Source organism: Mirounga angustirostris, unplaced genomic scaffold (genome assembly GCF_029215605.1).
Source record: "Mirounga angustirostris isolate CCGP_5_RB_7025 unplaced genomic scaffold, mMirAng1.0.hap1 SCAF_3, whole genome shotgun sequence".
NCBI lineage: Eukaryota > Metazoa > Chordata > Mammalia > Carnivora > Phocidae > Mirounga > Mirounga angustirostris.
This window is the reverse complement of record NW_026991711.1, coordinates 14,960,414-14,977,193: the sequence shown is the minus strand read 5'-3', so window position 1 is coordinate 14,977,193 and position 16,780 is coordinate 14,960,414. Positions and strand designations below refer to the sequence as shown.

The window sequence follows — 16,780 nt, the reverse complement described above, 5'->3', positions numbered from 1 at the left end:
CCTCCTCATCATTCTGGTCTCCGATCAAATAGCGCCTCCTCAGCGAAGCCTTTGCTGACCACCTCCAGCCCATTCTCCTGTTTTATTTCCTTTGTTGCATCTGCCACCGTTTGAAAAGAACCACTCATTTATTTGTGTACCTTCTCCGCCCTTCCTAATAGAACGTTAAGCCTCCAGAGGGCAGAACTTGGTCTGTTTCGCTTGCACCCGTATCCCCAGGCCTGGTGCCGTGCGTGGCACGTAGTTGGGGCACAAGATTTACTTAATGAGTGAACAAAGACTATGATACTTTCTTTTCAAAGGATGGAGAGATGCACTGGACCATGTCTCACTAAACAAAAAAAGAAAAAGGTACCAAAGGAAAACGGCTCTTTGAAGTTGAGCTTGTGACTTACCGAGATGAGAATCTTCGGGGTGGCGGCGCTGAATGTGACTTTGTAGAAAAGCTTGGTTCATAAAGGCCTTGTCACAGAAATGGCACTGAAAAAGAGAGAGCAACAAATCTAAGGGTCTGTAATGAGCGTCCCCCCCACCTAAGTTCAATTAAAATTGGGGTATCTAAAGCACCACCTCCTGGAAATTTTCCACCCCTGTAGGGGACACTAAAAGCAGGACTAGAAAGACAACTATAAACCAGGGTGTTGTCCCCAAACAGTGAAAGCTATCTTTTGGCAGCTAAAGTGGCCCATTCTGGTGCTTGCAGGAACCCCTGATGCTGTCCCCGTTAGACAGGTGGTTCCCAACCTGTCACCAACTTGCTCGGGACACTCCAGCCATGCTGGTCTTCTTTTTGTCCCTCAAGCCAACTAACTTCAGCCTCTGCATTGGCTTGTGCCCCGCCTGAATCTTCCCCAGACCTTCTCCGCTGGCTCCTTCTTGACAGGCAGGAGTCTTCCGTGGAGCATCTTCCACACTGGGGAGGAATGGCACGTCCTCAACCAGACCTTTGCGCGCGGTCCTCCTGCCAGTCACCGTCTCATCCCGCTGCCTTACTGTCAACATTGCAACATCTCACCCATTACCATTTCCACATGGACACACTTCATTTGTTTATTGTCTCCTGCCCAGCACCTCTCGGTTCCAGAACGTCATAGTCCTGACAGCATGGGCTCTTGTCTATCTTATTCATAGCATTATCCCCAGAGCCCAGCATTAATAAATGACTGAACACATGCTTAGAAATATTTAGCTTCCTAAAATGAATTTTACTGAAAAAAAAAATCAGTTCTACCAATATCTCCATTTTCCACTTTAACACTGATTCAAATTTTAAGCAAAAATTCAACTTGCTTCATCTATACCTTCGTCCCTGGATTACCCTGAATTAAACCATGGATATTATATATTTTCATTTGTTAGTATTTCAGACTCTATCTCTAAAAGGACTTGCTGCTTTTAACACAATCATAATATTATTATTCCACCTCTTAAAATGTGAAAATTAATTCCTTAATATCAACACATTAAAAATATTATTTTTCTCCAATATTTCACACAATGTCTTAGAAAAAAAATTTACAGTTTGTTTTGAATCAGGATCCAAATAAGGCCATATCCTGCAACGGCTTATCACACCTCTCAACTCTCTTCTGATCTGTAAGTTGACCCTCCAGCTCTCTTTTTCCTTGCAATTCATTTGCCGAAGAAATGGAACATGTGTCCTGCAGAGTTTCTCCCAGTTTGGATTTTGCAGTTTCATCCCCATTGTGCTATTCACATGTTCTACTCATGCACAGTATTGCCTTACTCTGAATCAGGAGAACTGCATGGCAAGTTCACATTCTCTTTCCCAGAAAACCTACAGTATGGCATATTTCTTGGCGTTGCATTTTAGGGAACGTTGAACGTATCTTTCCAGCCTTCTCTGCTGCTGCTGACTGCTTGGGTTTCCTCATAGTCCTTTACGGACTGCCCTGACTCAGGTGTCAGTATGGGCTGTAAGGCCATGCACAGCATTGGAGAAAGGAAAGGATGAAGAAACCTAGAATGTGTGGCTTTTAATTTCTAAAAATGGAAAATAGATATTTTAACTATTTGAATAATACAGAAAAGCCAGGAGCTCAGGGTAAGAAGGGGTTCCTACTCCCACAAGAAAAGCCTGACATTTTGACTGCATCAGGATGAAAAACTTCTGGGGTGCCTGGGTGGCTCAGTCGGTTAAGCATCTCCCTTTGGCTCAGGTCATGATCCCAGGGTTCTGGGATTGAGCCTCATGTCGGGGCTCCCTGCTCAATGGGGAGTCTGCTTCTCCCTCTCCCTCTGCCCCTCCCCCCACTCATGCTCTCTCTCTCTGCACGCTCTCTCTCAAATAAATAAATAAATAAATAAATAAATAAATAAAATCTTTAAGATAAAAATTTAAAAAAGATGAAAAACTTTTATATGAAAAAGACATTAAAACAAAGTTAGAAGACTTTCAGTTTGCAGTTGAATATGCAGGTAAGGAGCTTGAAATTTGCCACTCCCTCCTAACAATAAGTAAAAAGCTGAACAGACTAAAAAAATCAACAACTCTTCTTGGATCCATAAGAAAAGAGAAGACACAGGGCAAACCACCACCTCCAAGCTTGTAGAGAAAGACATTGTACCGGAAGTCCTTGCCAATGTAATACAGCAAGAAAAGGAAACAACAAATATACAGACTAGGACGGAAGACACAGAATTTTCTTTGTTTTCAGATGACACTAATGTCTATGTAGGAAATCCAAAAGAACTGACCAAAAAAAAAAAAAAACCAACCTAGAACTAATAACGAGGTATAGCAAAGTTGGACATAAGGGTAATATACTAAAGTCAACTTTCCTATATTCCAGTAATGAAAAAGTGGAATTTGAAATAAAAACCACACCACCATTTACATTAGCACCCCCAAAAATGAGTACTTAGGTATGAATCCAACAAAATATGTACAAGCTCTATATGAGGAAAGCTTTGAAGTCTGAAGACTAAATCAAAGGAGAACTAAATAAGTGAACATCCATGTTAATGGATAAGAAGACTCAATATTGTCAAGATGTCAATTTTCCCTAATTTGATCTATAGATTCAAAGCAATCCCAATCCAAATCCCAGCAAGTGATTTGTGAATAGCAACAAACTGATTCTAAAGTTTGTTAAAAGACCCAGAATAGCCAATATGGCATTGAAGGAAAAGGACAAAGTTGGATGACTTGTGCTACTCAACTTTAAGACTCACTAGATAAAGCTAGAGTAATCAAGACAGTATAGTATTATCTAAAGAATAGACAAACAGATCAATGGAGCAGAAGAGAGAGCCCAGAAACAAACCCATATAAATCTCATCATCTGATCTTTGACAAAGGAGCGAAAACAATACAATGGAACAAAGATAGTTTATTCAACAATGGTGCTGGAACAACTGGACATCCACGTGCAAAAGAATGAACGTCAACACAGACTTCCCATCCTTCACAAAGTTTAACTCAAAATGGATCACAAACCTAAATGTAAAATGCGAAACTATAAAACTCCTAAAAAATAACATAGGAGAAAACCTAGATGACCTTGGTGATGCCTTTTTATTTTTATTCTTTTTAAAGATTTTACTTATTTGTGAGAAAGAGATAGAGAGCGAGAAAGAGTGCACACAAGCAGGGGAAGTGGCAGGCAGAGGGAAAAGCAGGCTCCCCGCTGAGCAGGTTGGTTGGGGGTGTGGGGAATGAATTAGGTCACAGCGTTATCAGATGCATATTTTAACCTATGTCTCTCTGACTGCAAAATGCATGCTTTTTCTATCCCCAACACTCATCTCCAACTCCAAGACACTGAAAAACTGCAACCAGGGTCAGAAATTCACTGACAGATTCCAAAATCTGCCTGTCGTGCTAAAGCATGGAGAGGAATCTAAGTCTTCCAGCTATGAGAACAAAAGGTCTTCTTAGAATGAGTCTAAGTCCTGTTATGATCCACTGATATCTTTAAATTTTTAATTAAAAAAAATAATTTGATAGCTAGATCACTGGTACACACTGGCCTTCACCCACGGCCATGAGACTTCCCCAGCTGTTGGAAGTCTCTAAACACAAATTAATGACTGCCGGCTAAGCTATTTCAACAAAATCAACTGTCTTCCTGTAAACTTTATCATAGGCCAAATATCCCCAAACACAGGAACTTCGAAGTTGAAATAATTGTAACCCCATGGAACCCCAGGTAGTTTATGTGCCAACTTTTCTTAGCGGCAGTCTTGACGTCCCCTCCCTGAATCACTGATTCTCACTGCAACTGCTTGCTATTCAGCTCCTAGGAAAGGTGCGAGGACTCGCAGAGATCACGGGTAGGCACAGCTCACCACCAAGAGAAGTGAGCTTGGCTCACAGATGAGACGTTTACGGAGACTTCCTTATGCCACACATGCATTATCTCATGGAATTCTCAGAATAGCCCTACTGCTATGGTACCTACTGCTAATGTTCTCATTTTCCAGATGAGGAAAAGGAGGTCTAGGTGTTACATGACTTGCATGGTGGAATAGTTAGGATTCAAACCACGCAGTCTAAATCTGGAACTGTCACCCTAAAGCACTCAACTGCTTAAAGACTCCATCAAGAGATAATGGTAAGCCACCAAAAACAGCAGAGTGTATTTATACTACACTGAGTAGGAAAAAGTGGTCTGATCACCTCTATCTTTTTTTTTTTTTTTAAGATTTTATTTATTTATTTGAGAGAGAGAATGAGAGAGAGAGCAGGAGAGGGAGGAGGGTCAGAGGGAGAAGCAGACTCCCTGCCGAACAGGGAGCCCGATGCGGGACTCGATCCCAGGACTCCAGGATCATGACCTGAGCCGAAGGCAGTCGCTTAACCAACTGAGCCACCCAGGCGCCCCACCTCTATCTTTTCATGGTCACACCTGGGCACGCCATACACCTGACATTTTCATTCAGAGAGTCCGCTGAGTGACCGAGTTGGCAGGTGTCACTCACTTGATAAAAATGAGCCATTACCTTTATTCATGTATATCATTCACACTTTAAAATCTTTGCTGACTGGGCACCTGGGTGGCTCAGTTGGTTAAGCGACTGCCTTCGGCTCAGGTCATGATCCTGGAGTCCCGGGATCGAGTCCCACATCGGGCTCCCTGCTCGGCAGGGAGTCTGCTTCTCCCTCTGACCCTCCTCCCTCTCCTGCTCTCTCTCCCATTCTCTCTCTCAAATAAATAAATAAAATCTTTAAAAAAAAAAAAATCTTTGCTGACTGCTATTTCTATGGTAACTAAAAGAATGAAAAAAATGTTCGTAAGTCTAAAATTTCTCTATGTTATAGGTTTTAACATTTCACTGATTACTACCAAAGCTAAAATATTTTTTTTAAGATTCATTTATTTATTTGAGAGAGAAAGAGAGTGAGAGAGAGTGTGCACACGCTCAGGCACGCACCAGGTAGGAACAGAGGGAAAGAGAATCTCAAGCAGAGTCCCCGCTGAGTGCAGAGCCTGATGCAGGGCTCAATCTCATGATCCCCGAGATCACGACCCGAGCCAAAACAAAGAGTAGGGTGCTCAACCGAGCCACTCAAGTGCCCAAGCTAAACTATTTTTAATGTCTAAATAGAATCCATTCTATTCAATGTATAATAAATATATTTATAAAAGGCCATCTCAGCACTATTTATAAATATGTAGTTTCTAAATGGCATTTATGAAACAAATAGGCAATTAGCAACATCAGGTGTTATTTGAGGATTATACCTCAGGGTTGTGTACGCAAGGCTAAACACTAAGACTTTCTAATAGTATTCTCTCCTAACTGTTCACCTATCTTAAGTACACTTCTCCCAAGGCTCCTGTTGGGTTAGTCCTAAGCACTATGAACCACACCATTAGTGTCTATGGCCAGTCCTCTGCAATCACCAGTCCCTAAGTCCACTGAGGCTTTTTTTTTTTTTTAAATAAACTCTACTCCCACCATGGGGCTGGAACTCACGACCCCAAGATCAAGAGTCGCATACTCTACCAACTGAACCAGCCAGGCGTCCCATTCACTTAGGCCTTTTTACTCATATTTAGCTAAAGTGACTATAATATAAGGGAATGAAATCAATCTTGTCAGCCTGTTGCTTACTTTAATATCTTTATCAAAGATATCTTTATCTTTATCAAACATTGTTGATACTCTAATCATTAAAAAAATAAGTACATTGATCTGTTATACTCAAAAATTACAATATTTATCTTGAGCTCAATGTCTAACCCATAATAGAGATTAAAAGCAGAAAAGCAAGAGGTTTTAATTTTTTTAAATACTGTTGTTTTAGTAATAAAATATATTTTAAATACTACCTGTTCAATTAAAACACACTGTTGTCCTATATCACTAATATTGTTATCTTAGGCAGTGTTCTTGTTCTTAGGAAATGTACACACTGAAATATTCAGGAGTCTGAAACTTACTGTCAAATGGTTCAAAAATAATAGTACGTATATAGAGACTGAGGAAATAAATGAAATGTGGCAAATTTAATAACTGGAGAATCTGGGTGAGGGGTTTATGAAGTTCTTTGCACTATTCTTACAACCTTTATGTAAGTCTGAAAATATTTTGAAATAAAACCCCCACAAATTTAATCATACTACATCATCTGGGGCAGACCTCAACAATTTGTACATGGTTTATTTTTCATTACATCACGCGGAGAAGGACGTGGTTTCTTGAACAACCAGCATTTAGATGGCTTCAGTGAAGCACTGCGGACACTGTTTAATTATTAATTATTAATCCTGTGGTCCTCTATGGAAGGTGATGAACCATGTCACCTGTTGGTTACAATGACCATTTTTGCTTAACTATTGGGAAAAAAGGCGGGGGGGGGGGGGGCGGAGCAGTGATCTAGGAAAGGATTCTGGATATCCTGGCTGGTGGGGACCAAAAGTTTTACTGGATTATGAATTAGAATCACAACGCAGGGTCCCACCTGGTAATAGCTGGCTTTGGCCTCGATCATCAGCTGCTGGGTCGAGATCATCTTTTTCCTGCGTTTACACTCTTCCCTGAGTAACTTAATCTCCCCAGCCTGCTTGGCGAGGAGCTTCTTGTTCTGCTCACCCTCGGCCATACTCAGGCGGAGGCGCTCCTCCAGGTTGTGCAACTGCGACGTGAGGAACTCCTGGGAGTGCAGCAGGTACTCGATGGTGAGCTGCGCCAGGCGGATGAGCTTCAGCAGCACCGGGTCCACCCCCGACTGGCAGTGCGGGCACTTCTCGTCCTCCAGCTTGCAGAAGGTGATGTTCATGATGTTCTCCTGCAGCGTCAGCACGTCCACGGCCCCCGCCACCTTGTCCACGTCGATGGCGCTCAGCCGCCGCCAGTCCACGCTCTCCAGCCGCGGCCGGAACTGGAAGAAGGGCAGGGGGCCCGACGCCGCGCTGTGGGGGGCACTGGCCATCGCGGATCGCGCGGCCGAGGCAGCTGCGGGGCCGTCGGGACCCTCCAGGCTGCTGGCGAGCGGGTAGTAGACGTGCTTCTGGAAGGGCTGCGGGAAGGAGACAGCGTGGCGATGGTGGGGGAGCTGGGAGTCCCGGGGAGTCGCGGCCGCCGCCAGCCCCGCATCCCCAGGCAGCCCGATCTCCCCGCTCTTACCATGCTTGGAAGCAAATCCGCCGCCTCCGCTGGCATCCGAGGAGCGGGCAGTCCCGTCTACCCTGCCCGGGCCGCCGCCGCCCCACCCCTCGGGAGCGGGCGATGGCAGGGTCTCCGGCGGCGGCGGCCTAAGGTCGGGGCGTCCAGGCCGTTGCTATGGCAGCGCCCCCGCCTGGACCTGGAGCGAAGGGCGCGCCTGCCCGGGAGCGGTCAGCGTGCGCCCAGGGCCCTGCGGGACCAGAGAAGACCTCGTGGGCGGGCGCGTCCACCCGGAGAGGGCATCTCCTGGGCGCTGGTTCTCTGGGCCACTACCCTCCCTGGCTCTGGGGCTGACACTCCATGTCCCTAAGGCGTAGAGAGCCACATCCCCCCGGCACTTTCGGTCCCAGCTGCCAGCCTCCGGTTATTCACTCCTGTCCTCGCCTTAGGTTTTGCGATTAGAAATGCCTATTCATCCTCATCTTATACACACAACTTAAAAATCGTTCAGCAACAAAACTGTAAAATTAAATGGGATGGAGGGGAATTGGCAGCAAAGGGGCAGAAAGACACTTTTGCGGTATAACAGGTATGTTCTGTATTTTGATTGTGCTGTTTGTTGATTACCTGGTATATACATTTATCAAAAATTATCCAATTGCACATTGAAAATGAAGGGTGCATTTGTCTATTATACCTCAATGAAATTGCTTAAAAAATGAAATTAGTGGCAAGGCTCATTATATTTGGTGGCAGGTTTTCTCAATTTCTTACACCCAAGACCCTTTTTTTTAAATGGAGTCTTTCTTCCTCTGTGAGTTGCCTACCTAAATATAAGATACTGATAGAAGTACAAATCAAAGAATTTCCCCAAACAGTAATACTTGACTTGTCTTTCCAAAAGAATACATTCTCAAAATGTGAAGGTTAAAAAAAAAAAATTATATGGAGGGGAACTTTACCCATCAGCTTTGTACCATCAAGTTTTAGAGGGCCCTGGTGTTTACCTTAGGAACTTGTGTGGCAGTTGCATTCTGTTATCTGGAGAGGCTAAAATATCTCTAGCAGCAACTTGCAGACCACAGGCCTCTCATTCTTGGGGTCCTTTGGGTGCTGCCTGTGGCTACCACAGAGATCAATGAGCTGAGGAAAAGCCACACATTCCTCAATCCACGGGGGAGTCCCTGCTTGGAACAACCATCAGGAAATTTTTTTTCTTTCCTAACAGCCAGACATGTGAATAGAAGAAAGGAAAATACAGTTCAGAGTAACTTAAAGCAAAGTTGTAATGTCAAATATTTTTAGCACTTTCCAGATACTGTGAACTAGAAAGCAACCCATATAAAAGCATCCAGGAAATAGAGAATGCACATCATATGACTTCATATAAACTGTACATCCAAATAACTTTTAATGGGCCTTTGGGGAAAATAAAAAGAAAAAAACCATTAACGGTTCACTGCACCTGGCATAAAAGACTTACAGACCTAGGTTCAAAGTTTGATTCTTCCATTTACTTGCTGCTTGACCTAGAACCAGTTATGTCAGCCCCAGGCCTCAGTTTCCCAGCCTGTTTAAAGGACGTCAGGATACCGACCTGGCAGGTCTGTGGACTGTGGGCTCCATCCACTGGGCTGCAGGATCAGCGGGAACAAGGGCCGTGATTTCTCTTGCTCACCGTTATGTCCTCAGCACCTGGCAAAGGTCAGGCCCAGAGAGGGTTGAGAATTTGCCAAATGGACACGTGGATAAAGAATGATTGAATGAATTCGGCGTTTAGTTAAGTAAATGTCAGCCCGTATCTCTCCTGTTCTCTGTGTCTCCGGCGTGTGAGGGGGATTCACCCATGCTCTGGGCCCAGGCCCTTGGAGCTGAACGCGGGGGGTGGCTCTCCGCGCGCCCGCACTGCGGTCGGAGGAGGTGCGCGGGGCTGAAGCGCCCATCTACGTTCGCTGCCGCCACTCTGGGCGCAGAGAGCCGCGCTGCGGGCCATCCTTGCCCCTTGGCGGAATCTCGGCCCCAAGATGGCCGGAACAGGAAAGAAGGGGGCACGCTTTCCCGTTCCCTCCGCCCCCCATCCTGGGGCTGGGCTGCAGCCCGGCGCGGCGCCTCCAGTCCCGGGCGCACTGCCGGGTGGGCCCCCGAACCCGCAAAGACAAAGGCCGGATTACACGGGCTCCAGTGAGGCCCCCCCACTGTCCGTTAGAAGGGAAAAGGGGGAGTGGGGGGCTACCGCAGCCACGCCAGCGGGGTCTGCAGTGCCTCGGCTAGCGATCGGGGGAAGCGGGAGGAGGCCCTGGCTACGCCGGCACCGAGATGCCGAGTCTGCCGCGGGCTCCCAAGGACTCCTCGGCTCACCCCAGCTGCGCGCTCCTTGGCGGGCGCCGGGCGCTGCAGGAGGACGGGGGCGACGCTGGGGACCCAGACCCCAGAAGCGCTGCTGGCGCAGGCGGGGCCCACCGAGGCCGAGGAGCAGCCGAGCGGGAAGCGGCGGGCCGGCTCCTTCTTCCAGGGCGCAGGATGAAGCTTGTCTGGTTTGGGCAAGTTGTGGCGCGGCGGGCCTGGCGCCGTTCGGGCCCTCCCAGACTCCGGGTCCGCGGGCTCCTCGGGAATCCCCCACCCCCCTCCCGCCCCCCCTCCCCTCTGCGACCTCCCTCCGGCCTCTCCTCTCTGCGTCCCCGCTCCTCTGGCAGCTGGGCGGGACTGTGCGCGTCTAGACCGCAGCGCTAAAATGCGCTCCGCCAATCCGGCTGTCGGTGCAGACACGTGGTGCCGGGGCGCGCTCTGTTGCTGGCGTGGGATGTTCTCCCCGGGAAGGCTTTTCAAAGAGAAACCAGATTCAGTTCAACCCTGCGGTTGGTCTGGCCCTCAGCTACCTAATTTACTATGGGTGCTTTATGTGAATTTTCTCCCAAGAAGAGATGCATTCTAATCGCAGAAGTCTGCAGATGCAAGGAACCTTGAAGAGGCTTTCTGATGCAGCTCTGCGTTTGAGTGACGTGGAAAACGGGATTAGGGACTCTGCATGCAAGCACGCAAGGATTAAACCCACGTAGGTTTCCGCGTCTTTCGGTTATGTCCACTTTAGGTCGCAAAGCACGGTTCTTTGTTGGTAGAAAGTTTGACAGTGGCGGGGGGAGAGGAGATGCCGTGGGACAAGAGTAGTGTGACTATATTTTTAACCTAAAACTGGAACACTTGGTCTGACAATTGGGCAAAATTCAGTATTTTAATATAAGGAGTAATCCAGAAAGTATGCATATATCATTTTAACAACCATGAGATTGACCTAGATTGAGGAATTTGAGTGCATTGAGTGCAAAATGTTAGTGTCTGTTCTTCACTTAGAAAGGAGTTAACTACAGAATCTTTGCTGGATGGTAAGATGTTAACCTAAAATGCTTTTCCTTGTGCTTCTCCCTGACCAAATCAACTTTGTACCATACTTTATTTAGCACAGGGCTTCAAACATAGTAATGGCTTAATAAGGATTTATGTGAATTCCTTTCTTTAGTTTTTACTTGAAATCATTAGGCCTAGGACAGCCTTGCTAAGATTTTTTAATTTGTTGAATTTTAAAATGCTTCAATTTGAAAGTGAATCCAAGATCCTGTAAGAATCCTCTAAAGTAGAATGGGTAAAGATCTCTCGGTAGAATTTTCAGGCATTATGAAGTAGAAAGGCCATTGCTTTGCAAAGTCTATACTCTGTAGCCCTTTGTGGTATGTGTGAGTGTGTGTGTGTGTGTGTGTGTGTGTGTGTGTGTGTGTGTAGGATGATGTTTAACATTATTTGATGATATACCATTTGAGTTACTTGTATCCCTGATTCCCTACTGTCGGTACATTACCCCATATATGCAGAGTTGGAAGAAATGAACTGGTTGACTTTGGCTTAGCACAGCAGCAATCATACATTCTCGATCCTTTCAAATCTCTTATACCAATTAGCACAGCCCAGCAGGAAGTGGCTATGATAATTAAATAATTCAATTTTACGCAACTATTTAGGGGCGCCTGGGTGGCTCAGTTGGTTAAGCGTCTGCCTTCAGCTCAGGTCATGATCCCAGGGTCCTGGGATGGAGCCCCGCATCGGGCTTCCTGCTCAGCGGAGAGCCTGCTTCTCCCTCTCCCTCTGCCTCCCCCTGCTTATGCTCTCTCTCTGTCAAATAAATAAAATATTTTTTAAAAATTTTTAAAAAATTAAAAAAAAGAAAATCATAAGAGAAAAAACATTTATAGTACTGCCCTGTATTTGTTAAAAAAAAAAAAAATCAGTGTATAAATGGACCCGCTGTTCAAACCCGTGTTGTTCAATGGTTAACTCTGCTCCATCCAACAACAGAAGAATACATGTTCTTCTCAAACTCACATGGAACATTCAGGAAGATAGGCCACATTCTGGGCCATCAAACACACCTTAACAAATGTAAAAAAATAGAAATCATACAAAATATGTTCTCAGATAACAGAATTAAACTAGAAATCAATAGGAGAAAGATAGCTGGAAAATTTCAAGATATTTGGAGATTAAACAACACACTTCTATATAATACATGGCTCAAAGAAGAAATCTCAAGAGAAAAATTTAATTTGGAACTAAATAAAAAAAGAACTTATCAACATTTGTGAGATGCAGTACAGGTAGGGCTTAGAGGGAGATTTGCTGGTTAGAATCGAGTCACTTTGACTCACACCCAAGGGGGATAGCCCTTAGGTTTGCCTTTTGAAGGGAGAAAGCATCAGGGATTTCGAGCCCATATTCTGAACCCACCACAGCAACCCATTCCTCCCTTTGGTGGCTCCTGGTGGCCTGAGCAGTCAAATGGCCTGGTAGCAATTTCAACTTACAATTCAATTGAACCACAAATGTATTATTGCCTTGAACTAACACGGATCTGGAAGATAGGTTAAAAACAAAAACAAAACCCAAACCTAACTGTCGAGGAAGGTGGCTCAGTCCTGGCCTTTGTGGTGGGGTGGAAATCAAATAAGGACGGGGGCGCCTGCATGGCTCAGTCGTTATGCATCTGCCTTCGGCTCAGGTCATGATTCCAGGGTCCTGGGATCAAGCCCCGCATCGAGCCCCGCTCAGCGGGAAGCCTGCTTCTCCCTCTCCCACTCCCCCTGCTTGTGTTCCCTCTCTCACTGTGTCTCTCTGTTAAATAAATAAATAAAATATTTTTTAAAAAGTCAAATAAGGACTTATGGTTTCCGGACATGCTGCACTTTGGAGCCTGATTCATTTATCACAACCGGATACTCACGAGAGTCGGGCTATTTTTACTGGAACCTGATTACCCTGGCCACGGTGCTGTCTGCTAGAATAACCAAGCTCCGTTTACCTCTGGTGGTTAGCAGCTTCTACGTGGGCACATGCATCTTGAGCTCCCCCTGCCCCTGCCCCTGAGATCTGGGAGTCCATCCCAGTGACGGCTCTCGCACCCAGCATTCCGAGTCTAGAGAAGGCTTTTTGTACAGAGCTGTCGCTTCTCATGGGAGATGGGTACAGAATGAGTTCACTTTCCCTTCATGCCCCTTCCTTGAATGTATCTTCCTGCTCTGCTGAGGCTGGGAAGTGAAAAACCATGCTTCCCCAACTCCTTTCCAGCTCATATTCTGGAAGCAAATTGGTTTCTGCTGATTAGACATATTCTTTTTTTTTTTTTAATTCTTATGTTAATCCCCATACATTACATCATTAGTTCTAGATGAAGTGTTCCATGATTCATTGTTTGTGCATAACACCCAGTGCTCCATGCAGAACGTGCCCTCCTCAATACCCACCACCAGGCTAACCCATCCTCCCACCCCCTCCCCTCTAGAACCCTCAGTTTGTTTTTCAGAGTCCATCGTGATTAGACATACTCTTTTTTTTAAAGATTTTTTTTTTTTTTTTTAATTTATTTGAGACAGAGAGAATGAGAGACAGAGAGCATGAGAGGGAGGAGGGTCAGAGGGAGAAGCAGACTCCCCGCCGAGCAGGGAGCCCGATGCGGGACTCGATCCCGGGACTCCAGGATCATGACCTGAGCCGAAGGCAGTCGCTTAACCAACTGAGCCACCCAGGCGCCCTAGACATACTCTTGAATGACCTCAAAGAGAGACGTGAGACAGAAGCTATTTTCCTGCTGCTGTTTTTGCTGGCAGACAAGGCCATGCAGATCCGAGCGTCAGTAGGTAACGGCAGCCGCTGACCTAAGCGTGTCTAATCACAACTTTCAGCACTGTCAAGGGGCGGTTGAGACAGTGGTGGCTTTTCTTCTTATCAGAGGATCAAACTCCAGAACTTCACAGCTCTGGTGCTGCCCCCGCCCCACACACTGCCCCCGTCTCTTTCAGTGATTTTGCAAGCGTCTAGTTGGGTGCAATTATCTTACTGCTTAAACTATCCAGAGCAGCTTCACCTTCCTGCCATCAAGCCATACTGATACCCCTTAACCTATACTTTTCGTTACTAAAATGAAAGTTTATATCAAAGGTGTGGTCAAGATGTGCCTGGACTCTGTGAGCATCATCTATCCAATTCCTTATTCCCTCTTCCTCGAGTGTCTGAATTCCTTCCTTTATACTTGGTAAGGGATTTCTGACTTTTGGGATATAACTTGTTGTGGGACGAGATTCAGTGCACATTTACGTTGGACAGTCTTTCCCCAACTTGTTATACTCTGAATACACAATCTCTGGGAGGTGCCCATATCTACACATTCTGCCAGATAGACTATAGGGACCCTGCTCCTGATCTAGCAACCTCAAAGTCTATTCCCACATTCTCCCAATTTGGGGGGCTGTAAGTTAGCGAATTTCTACAACTTCTTCTAGGCTTCTAACTCTGATGTACCAATATTCGGGATTGCCTCCCCTCCCCCTACCAAGGCCATGAGAAATGTAGCTGGTTGCCCTAGCAACAGTGTGACTTGGCTTCTGAGGGAAATTATTAGTTCTCACATGCAAAGGTGGCAAAGTGTCCTCGGCCAAAGAAAGCAGGGTGAGGAGTTATTTCAGGATGGTTCGAGGTCTTCAGTTCCTTTATGTCAGTTCCTCTCAAACTTTCATCAGCATCCTCTGGAGGACATGCCAAACCCCAGAACTGTACCTACCCCTAGAGTTGCTGATTTAGTAGGTCTGGGGTAGAGCTGGAAAATTTGCATTTCTTTTAAGATTTTATTTTTATTTATTTGAGCAAGAGCGAGAGAGATCACAGAGGGAGAAGGAGAAGCAGACTCCCCGCTGAGCAGAGAGCCCAAGGCAGTGCTCAATCCCAGGACACTGAGATTATGACCTGAGCCAAAGGCAGACACTGGACAGAGTGAGCCACCCAGGCGCCCTGAAAATTTACATTTCTAACAAGTTCCCAGGGGATGCCAATGCCACTGGTCTGGGGACCAGTGCATCTTTGAGATGTACTGCATTCAGTCTTACAGGTCCTCTTAAATGTTGCCTTTTCCATTTGCCAGGATGCACTGCCTTCTGATCACTTCTCCAACCTTCGTATGAAAGACTTAGAAAGACTTGCGAACCCAACTCACAAAATCAGTTTCTGGGTTTGGTTTGTACATCCTTGGCCTTATAGCTTTAGATAGGAATCACTTTTGGTTTTTGTTGTTGTTGTTTGTTTGTTTGTTTCTCAAAGTCACAGAAAAAACTGGAATATCACAAAGGTGAAATTTTGAGATTTGATCTCCTTCTCCTGTTTTAAGTTATATGTTGGGTGGAAAACAACCATGATGCCTGGTTGTCTGCCATTCTTCATCATTTAAATTGGTCAGTGCAACAACTACTAGGCTCCCAGAGCCCCAACCTTAGTGAAAGAACTGGGCCCGTGAGTGTTAATGGAGCTTCAGATTCTTTTGCCTCCTATTAGCCAAATAACTCATTCCAAACACCCAACATTTCCCCAAGGATGCCAATTTTCTGGCACCAATTTCCATGTTAATTAAGGTTCTTTGCTTGTCAATAACAGAAACTGATTCCGTTAAGGTAAAGGGTTGGGGTGACTGGCAGGATAGTGGATAGCTCACATTACCAAAGGAGAAATCAATTAGGCTTCATGAAGGACAGTAACCAGGTGAGCTCCAGAGTTCTCCAGACCCTTCTTCCTCCAGCCCTTTGGAATCCCACTCCAGATTCCAATTCCTGTGAGAGGGAATGGGATGGACCTAGAGTGGGTCATGGTGGTGATGCACTGTGATTGAGATACAGTCAGTAGTCCAGCACTCAACACAACTGCACAGAAAGGAGAGGGAAACTCCCCAAAAGGAAGATATTCCAAGCAGAAGATTAACATGTCTAATACAAACAGTTGTCTAATATGAACAGCACCAACTCTCCCCTTTATCACCCAGCTCTATGACCTTTATTTTAGGAAAGGTATCCTGCTGCTTTTCTTCAAAACATTCTCTCTCCCTAAACTGAAGAGTCAAGATTTGAAGATGCAGGTATCACAGAACAAAGGATAGCACCTTTACATCCCTTTGAATAATTTGGATTTTTGTCTCAGGGAGGTACATCCTCTTCACTTACAGATTCTTTGTCTAGATTCTGGGGTCTTAGCTTCCTTCGTCCAGATACTAGGATCCTAACCAGCTCAAGACAGGACAGTCACTGTTGCTTAGAAAAGGACAGAAGGGTCTCCTGGGTGGCTCAGTTGGTTGAGTGTCTGACTCTTGGTTTTGGCTCTGGTCATGATCTCAGGGTCTTGAGTTTGAGCCCGACGCCAAGCCCCATGTTGGGCTCTGGGCTCCCCGAAGAGTCTGCTTGAGATTCTTTCCCCCTCCCTCTCCCTCCCCCCACTTGAGTTCTCTCCCTAAATAAATAAATAAATAAAAATAAATAAATAAAATCTTTAAAAAAAAAGAAAGAAAAGGATAGAAAACCAAATACATTCATAGGAATTTTCCCATTCTTTTAGGGATATATGCTGTTGCTTGGTGTTTCCTTCTTTCTTGTTCTCCCGCCTTCTAATTTTACCTTCACCTGGAATAGTAAGGGGAGGCAGGGTTCAGAAGCTGGTTTTGTTCCTTGGCCCTGTTCCTTGTGGAAGCCAGTCCTTCTCTCTCTCAAGCACATGTCAAGTTTGTATTCCAAAGGGCAAGATGACTTACAGGAACCAATACACAGTCTAGAAGTACCAGAGTGGCTGGCAACCAGAAATTGTATCAGTTGGCTTTCACCAGATTATGCTGAAGTATCAAACAATCCCCCAA

At 45.5% G+C, this 16,780-nt stretch overlaps 1 protein-coding gene across 4 annotated transcripts in view; it reads right to left on the bottom strand.

Annotated features, from left to right (window-relative positions):
- The window catches only part of DZIP1 (DAZ interacting zinc finger protein 1), a 49,586-nt gene extending 39,386 nt beyond the window's left edge, over window positions 1-10,200 (bottom strand). For 3 of the 4 annotated variants that reach the window (XM_045869604.3, XM_045869606.3, XM_054506390.2), the window contains exons 1-6: window positions 9,934-10,200; window positions 9,173-9,270; window positions 8,583-8,796; window positions 7,597-7,825; window positions 6,932-7,489; window positions 396-480 (exon numbers count right to left, since the gene is read on the bottom strand). In XM_045869604.3, the coding sequence (XP_045725560.1) occupies window positions 396-480; window positions 6,932-7,489; window positions 7,597-7,632 (679 nt within the window). In that variant the 5' untranslated portion in view covers window positions 7,633-7,825; window positions 8,583-8,796; window positions 9,173-9,270; window positions 9,934-10,200. The remainder of the gene's footprint in view (window positions 1-395; window positions 481-6,931; window positions 7,490-7,596; window positions 7,826-8,582; window positions 8,797-9,172; window positions 9,271-9,933) is intronic. The other variant, XM_064585947.1, reaches the window with a different exon arrangement.
- Window positions 10,201-16,780: the final 6,580 nt, after the last annotated feature.